The sequence below is a fragment of the Teleopsis dalmanni genome, chromosome 2 (assembly GCF_002237135.1).
Source record: "Teleopsis dalmanni isolate 2A chromosome 2, ASM223713v2, whole genome shotgun sequence".
Taxonomy (NCBI): Eukaryota; Metazoa; Arthropoda; class Insecta; order Diptera; family Diopsidae; genus Teleopsis; species Teleopsis dalmanni.
Window position 1 is genome coordinate 109,640,044 of NC_051847.1, and position 8,487 is coordinate 109,648,530.

Below are 8,487 nucleotides of genomic sequence, written 5' to 3' on the forward strand. Positions count from 1 at the left end.
CTCTGAATAGCCCCTCTTTTTCAACGCGCGTTCCACGATTGGCGAGTCACCCCTGCGATATCGCTTGCAAGTATTTTTGAAATATCCTCTTCGTTTTTCCCTACGTCTTGTTAAGTTTAACAAACCTAACATATTTTAGCTCGCTGGTAATCACGCTTATGAAGCAAATAAATATTGTAAATATTTACGTTTATAAGTTCAATAACTTCACATATTGTATTTATGCTTATGCAGCAATATGTGAAATTTTAATTATTATTTTAGTCACCAATAATTGTAATTATTATTATGCTTAGTAAGTAATTTTATACTATATAAGGAAACAATATTAATAATAAAGATGGAAAGCGAAAACAATCGTCTTTACTTCACAATCAAAAATTGGTTATTGGTAGATGTGCCTTTTAACCACTGTAGAAACAAAATAAAAATTATTTACTTACTTGGCTAGCGGTTTATGTGCCTGCAAGCCTTTCATCTTAACTACCTGATTATTGGTTTATGTGCCTAATAGTCAGTGTAACAAAGTAAGCAAATATAGACATTGATACCACCTCAGATTACGTGGTATACATTGGTGACCCCGACGTGATTGGCAAGAGCAACTCAGTGTGAGCCAGCAGCGTTTACAAAAAACCTTCATTGAAAACAACTTGTTTCAACGGAAATACAATAACCATGGATCCAAAATCAATATCCACTTTAACTGACCAGCAGGATTCAATTGGTTCAGAGATCGACAGAATCATTCGCAACTTCAAGAAGGACTCACCCAGCAGGAAAACACGTCAATATCTCGAAGATCGTAAAACAACTTTAGAACAGTTATTAGCTGACTTCAAGGCTAATGATGAGCAACTACAACAAGCCGATGTACTAGCAAGAACATCGGACTATTTCACACAAGATTACGGCATGGTAATCATAAATTTGGGTAACAAATATATCACCACAATAACTCAAGAGCTGGAAGCATTACTCATTAAGGCTCAACCATCAACAATAAAGGGGTTGGACCTTCAGATAAATAATGATGTTGAAGCTCCTGAAATAGTATTACCTACTGGTGGTCAAGAGAATGAAATTATTCAGGCATTAGTCAACAGACGAAATGCAGTGTGTAAATCAATCAATCGTCTCATCCACAATGTGAGACAAGATAACCAGCAACAGGTACCACAATATTTTGCAGTAAAATTAGCTACGCTTACCAAGTTATGGGATCAGGCTGAAGGTTTAAATTTTACTATTCAGGAACGGCAAGACAACCCTTCTGATTGCAATCATTATCTAGCACTTGAACAATTGGTGCAAGATACAATGGTGGAATGGACTAGTAAGTCGACCAAGATTGAGACATCAATTAGGTCAACTTACCAATCATCGGCTACTTTGCCAACAATATCTCTTCCAAAGTTCAGTGGAGATTATTTGAGTTGGCGACAATTCAGTGATCTGTTTGCACAACTAATACACAATCAAAGAATATCAGACTCACAGAAACTCTGGTATTTGAAAACCAATATTGAAGGCGAAGCTGAAGCACTCATCAAGCATTTGCAAATATCAGATGCAAATTATGAGACGGCATGGCAATTACTACAAAGTAGATATGAGAATAAAAGAGTTCTAGTATCAGCAGTTTTGCAACGTTTGACAGCTCAAAACTCTTTATATGACCATCCAACAGTCCAAGCCATTAAAAATATGCATGACACAACAAAGGAAAGTCTATGTGAACTTCATAATTTAAATATTGAAACATCAACTTGGGATCCAATTTTAGTTCACATACTATTAAAAAAATTGGATAAAAATACACATTGCAGTTTTGAACAAACTCTTACTAACCCAAAGGAGATGCCCACAATAAAACAATTCTTAGAATTTTTAGAATTGAGATTTCAGTCACTTGAGGCTATAGGTCTACGAGACAATGCAGTATATAAACCCAACAAAAGGATAGCCGTAACTATGGTTTGTTCAGATCTATGTAAAGTTTGTAATACAGATAAACATCCGATCTACTATTGCAAAAAGTTCATTGAAATGACTCCTCCTGAACGATTAAATTGGATTCAACGACAAAAACTATGTGTGAATTGTTTCAAATCCGATCATAAAGCAAAGGTTTGTGAAGCTGGATCATGTAAAAAATGTGCCAAGAAGCATAACACTTTGCTCCATTTAGAGCAACAGTCACCTAAACCTTCAAGGGCACCAGCAACAAACACAAAGTCAACCACAACATTGATCAACGCTAATGAATCGCCATCCATAACAGCAACAACTAATGCAAAGTGTACTCGTAATTACGTTCTGCTAGCCACTGCAAAGGTGCGCATTATTGCAAACAATGGACGAACGTGTGATGTTCGTGCCATACTCGACTCAGGGTCTCAAGTGAACCTAGTAACCCAAAGAGTAATCAACAAGTTATCTTTAATTACCACAAATTCAAATCTATCGATCGAAGGTATTGGCCGTCAATTCGGGAACTCAAAATCTCGCGTAAATGTTGAACTGCAGGCTACTAATGGAAGCTTCAGGACGAGACTAGAGGCATTTGTATTGCCACAAATAATATCAGCACAACCGTCACGAGACCTAGATATCTCGGATTGGCAGATCCCACAGAATGTAGAATTAGCAGACCCCAGCTTTAACAGATCTGGAAGAATTGACATGCTGATTGGTGCTGAATTCTATCATACTCTACTTCAACCAGAACAATTGATAATAGGAAAGAATTCGCCACTGTTACAAAATTCGGTTCTAGGTTGGTTGGTGGTTGGTAAGACTAAAACTACAACAGATATTAAACCAACATGCGCTATTACTACAGGAGAGGTTGGTGAAATGTCAGAAATGATAGAACGATTTTGGAAGTTAGATAACATTGAGACTGCAGAAAGGGTTTTGACTGTATCTGAGAAATGGTGTGAAAATCACTTTACAAATCATGTAAAGACAAATCGCGATGGTCGTTTCATTGTACGCTTACCTTTTCGCGATGATCCCACAACACTTGGTAGATCGCGTGAGATAGCATTCAATCGATTTTGTTCTCTGGAAAGGAAGTTACAAAGGGACCCAAATTTATACAAGCAGTACATTAAGTTCATGGATGACTACGAGTCATTAGGTCACATGGAAAAGGTTTGCCCGAAAGATGTCAAAGGAGCACAATATTTCATTCCTCATCATTGTGTCTTGAAACCTGACAGCACTACAACCAAATTGAGAGTTGTCTTTGATGCATCAGCAAAAACATCAAGCGGTTTAGCACTAAACGATATTTTGCACAAAGGTCCAACAGTGCAAAGTGATCTTTTTTCAATACTGTTGCGTTTTAGAATATACCGGTTTGTATTTACGGCCGATATTGAGAAAATGTACCGGCAAATTCAAGTACATGATGAAGATACAGCACAGCAGCTGATAATCTGGAGAAAAAGTGCTGATGATAGTATACAATATTACCGACTGAAAACGGTTACATATGGAACAAAGTCAGCCCCTTATCTTGCAACAAAATGTCTTCAACACCTTGCGAAACATAATATGACCAATTATCCGCTTGGAGCACCTGCATTACTTAATGATTTTTATGTAGATGACTGTTTAAGCGGAACTAACAGCATCATTACCGCCTTAGACACTCAACAACAACTTTCGGAACTGCTCAGTAAATCAGGATTTAAACTGAGAAAATGGTGCTCAAATAATACACGACTACTACAAAACATTCCGATAGAAGACCAAGAAATCAACCTTGATTTAGATGACTCAGCCATAAAGCCAACAAAAACATTAGGCATTATTTGGCTCCCGAAATCAGACGAATTTTGCGGTAAGGCAGAGATGTCATCAGAGCAACCTATCACGAAGCGGATTGTGGCATCGGACTTAGCTCGAATTTTTGATCCTTTGGGAATTTTTGGCCCCATTACTGTAACAGCTAAAATATTCATGCAGGAATTGTGGCAACAAAACTATTCCTGGGATGCGGAACTGTTACCTCAGGCTCAGCTAGAATGGAAGCGGTTTAGAACTGACTTACAAACATTAAATACTGTGAAAGTACCCAGACATATTTTTAATTCGAAGGTTCCCTGTTCGATTCAATTACACGTGTTTACGGATGCATCAGAGAAGGCATATGGAGCAGCTATGTACGTGCGAGCAATATATAATGATAAGACAATAACATCGAGACTATTGTGCGCCAAATCTAGAATAGCACCATTAAAAAAACAGACACTTCCACGACTAGAACTCTGCGCAGCATTGCTGGGAGTCGAATTAGCAGAAAGAGTTAAACAAGATTTAAAGTATCAAAACGTGCCAACCTACTTTTGGTCCGATTCCAAAATTGTTTTGTCATGGATAATATCTTCATCTGCCTCATTGCACACATTCGTAGCAAATCGTATTAGCAAAATTCAAGAGATGTCACATGCTGATCAATGGCATCATGTGGCATCAAAGGATAATCCTGCTGACATCATTTCCAGAGGAATAAAGGTTAAAATGTTCAATTATTCACATATATGGTTTTTTGGTCCACTCTTTCTTCATGGAAGTAACGAATTTTGGCAACAGCCAAACCCAAAGGCATTTAACATTTCAACTGATATCGAAAGACGACAAGGACATACAGTTAACATTATCATTCAAACGACTGGTTCTGATCACATGATAAATCAAATTGATCATCGAAACTCATTTAGATACCTTCAAAGAACAATTGCTTATGTTCGCCGTGTATTTCATCGCACACAATCACCAACAAGAACACTTTCTCCAAAAGAATTACGAGATGCATTAGTCTTCATAATTAAAACTATTCAGGGCTCAGAATTTGCAAAGGAAATCTCTGATTTAAAACAATGTAAAGCAGTCAACAGTTCGAGTCAACTAAATACTTTAGCACCGTTCATTGACGAACAAGGTGTACTTCGTGTTGGAGGAAGGCTTGAAGCATCAACATTGCCATATGATGCTAAACACCCAATGGTAATTCCTTACAATCACTCAATAGTGAAATTGATGTTCAAAATGAAACATGAAGAAAATTCCCATTGTGCTCCACAATTATTGCTAAGCATAATGAGACAAAACTTCTGGCCGATTAAAGGAAAGATTATGGCGCGAAACATTGTTCACAGCTGTGTCATCTGTTCAAAGGCAAAACCAAAACTGATGGACCAACTCATGGGCAACTTACCGACTGATCGAGTTACTCTAACTAAACCATTTTTTACCACAGGAGTTGATTACTGTGGTCCGATATGGATTCATTATAAAATTAGAGGAAAAAGGCCAACAAAGGCATATTTAGCAGTATTTTGCTGTTTCGCGACTAAGGCTGTTCACCTAGAAGTGGTGAGTGACCTGACAACAGAGGCATTCATAGCCGCTATTCAACGTTTTATCAGCAGAAGAGGAAGATGCCAAACAATTTATAGTGACAATGCGACTAACTTTGTTGGGGCGAGAAACCAACTACAAGAGCTCCAGTCTACCATTTATTCAGAAAATGGTAAAGAAAAGATCATTAAGACCAGTAGTAACAAGGGAATTGACTTCAAATTCATTCCACCAAGAGCTCCTCATTTTGGAGGACTCTGGGAAGCTGCCGTCAAGTCAGCTAAACATTTAATGATTAAAGGAATTTTCAGCGCTTCATTGACTTATGAAGAATTGACAACAGTCATAACTGAAATAGAAGCCATGTTAAATTCAAGGCCAATAACAAAAATGTCATCCGATCCAAATGATCTAACAGCGCTTACACCAGGACACTTTCTCATAGGCGAACCACCTACCACTAATGTAGATCCTTATCAAAAGGAGAGCCGAATGAGTTTATCATCACGATGGCGTTTAGTTTCTGAACTCAAACAAGAATTCTGGAGAAGATGGTCAAAGGAATATCTCAATGAACTCCAATCAAGGTACAAATGGAAACAACAAAAGGCAAATCTATGCCAAGGTGATTTAGTCATTATTAAAGATGATAATCTACCCATGTACAAATGGCCTCTCGGCAGGGTGCAACAGGTGTATGAAGGAGAAGATGGTTTGGTCCGTGTAGCTGACATAAAAACAGCCAATGGGATTTTTAAACGACCATTACGATCATTGGCCCCCTTACCCACTGAAGGCAGCATTAATCAAAATCCAACAAAACAAAATTCTACTGTCACACAAACAAGACGAACGAATGAACCTAGTGAAGCGTTGCCAAAGCGTCGAAAGATATATGATGGCACATCTTTAATGATGACCATACTTGTGACAATTTTGATGATACCATTAATACTTTCGAAACCCATTGAAGAAATATCATTTCCAAACAAACCCGGAATATATTTTGAAGGAATTGGCACCGTAAATCAAATCATTGGAAGATGGAAAATTATCACTTACTTTGAGTTCGAGCCTATTCGAAAGGAGATCGAAAGGTTTCAAAATGGCACAGCAGCACTTCAGCAATTGTGCCCATTGTTACAGCAACAAGAAAGCTGTTATGAGCTCGTCCGTCAATTCAATAATACTAACATAGAATTACGAACTGAAACGAAGGTCATGACGAGACACCGATCAGCCATTGGAGCCATCATATGGATGATATGGAAAATAAAGCAGGTAAAGCATCCAGAAGTCAATCAGCCAACACAAACTCTCACACCAAACGCGATGCCACGAACAAGATTTACTTTGGAGCCTGAAACAATTACATAGCTTCTCAAATTCTCATGATGCTATAAACTCTAAATTTTATATTTTTATGTTTATAATATTGTATAACTATTTAATGTTTAAAAATTATATGTGTATTTATATATCCACAAAATGTTGTAATTATTTTTTTTATTTTTTTTTGTTGATTTTTAAAAAAAAAAAAACACATAATGCATTGCAAATCAAATTAATCATTGCTCATAGATTCATTCTTGAATAACGTAATTCAAGCCGGGCAGAATGTTAAGTTTAACAAACCTAACATATTTTAGCTCGCTGGTAATCACGCTTATGAAGCAAATAAATATTGTAAATATTTACGTTTATAAGTTCAATAACTTCCCATATTGTATTTATGCTTATGGAGCAATATGTGAAATTTTAATTATTATTTTAGTCACCAATAATTGTAATTATTATTATGCTTAGTAAGTAATTCTATACTATATAAGGAAACAATATTAATAATAAAAATGGAAAGCGAAAACAATCGTCTTTACTTCACAATCAAAAATTGGTTATTGGTAGATGTGCCTTTTAACCACTGTAGAAACAAAATAAAAATTATTTACTTACTTGGCTAGCGGTTTATGTGCCTGCAAGCCTTTCATCTTAACTACCTGATTATTGGTTTATGTGCCTAATAGTCAGTGTAACAAAGTAAGCAAATATAGACATTGATACCACCTCAGATTACGTGGTATACATTGTTGCAAAACTGCTGTTAAACTTAACACGTCTTTTAGTGCCCCCTCCAGCAACGCAGTTTGCGTCTTATCTTATCCTTCTCCTCGAACTTGATACTACCAACTCTTTCTATCTGGTCCCATAAAAATTCGACCTCTAGTCAATTGCAAAAAATCTTTATCTTTATTTATTCCCCGTAACTGCTCCCACTCTTTCACCAATACCTTTCCTATAAAATTATTTACTGAAGTTAGCTCCTGCTTTAACTGCTCCACCCCATTCTCCATACAGCTTGCCTATCCACAATAATAAATTTTATAAAAAAAAATTAATTTGCTTGCGATGTTTAATTGAATTTGTCATGTAATTTCAAAAATAACAAAAAATAATTTTATTTTAATATCTTTTGGAATCATATATGACTTCACTTTTTAACCTTCTATGTTAGTGCCTAACAATATTTATTTCCATTTCAATATTTCCTATATGGAAACACATGAAACCGTAGTAATGTTGTGTAAAACTAACAATGAGAAACTCTAAATCTAATTTTTTTTTTTATAGCGTATTTTATATCTAAACATATATGTCCTCTTAAATCTCAAATTACTTATTAAAAATTATAATAGCCGACTAGAAAGAACTAAACAAATCAATTATGTGATTCAAATACACTGAAACTAAACCTAGAGTAAAAATTTTATAGACATATATATTAGGATTCTTTTTCTAATATTATAACTATTGCAACTTCATTTCCTTTTAATACTTCAAAATTTTGTATAAAAACAAGTTTTTACTATTATTAACATATATATAAATATCTACGCATAAATATGTAATATATGTAAGCACGTCTATGTAATATATAACTTATATATATTGAGAGAGAAAAAAGAATCCAATATCAAATTCTATATCTGATTAAATAAATACTTTGAACATTGAAATTTTAATTGAAAAAGTTGTTACAAAATAATGTTGTAAATAAAATAATTTTTCCGTCAGGAATTTATTACTTTATTATGTGAATTTTTCCCAACATAATTC

General features: G+C 35.4%; 1 protein-coding gene across 1 annotated transcript; it reads left to right on the forward strand.

Annotated features, from left to right (window-relative positions):
- The first annotated feature begins 678 nt into the window (after positions 1-678).
- On the forward strand, positions 679-6,750 carry LOC119675421. The gene has a single exon (XM_038086619.1). It carries the CDS (start codon positions 679-681, stop codon positions 6,748-6,750), a length of 6,072 nt encoding a protein of 2,023 aa, XP_037942547.1.
- Positions 6,751-8,487: the final 1,737 nt, after the last annotated feature.

What these genes read in the sequence shown, in the direction of transcription:
- LOC119675421 (XM_038086619.1), top strand. Translation starts at nt 679, where the DNA reads ATGGATCCAAAATCAATATCCACTTTAACTGACCAGCAGGATTCAATT.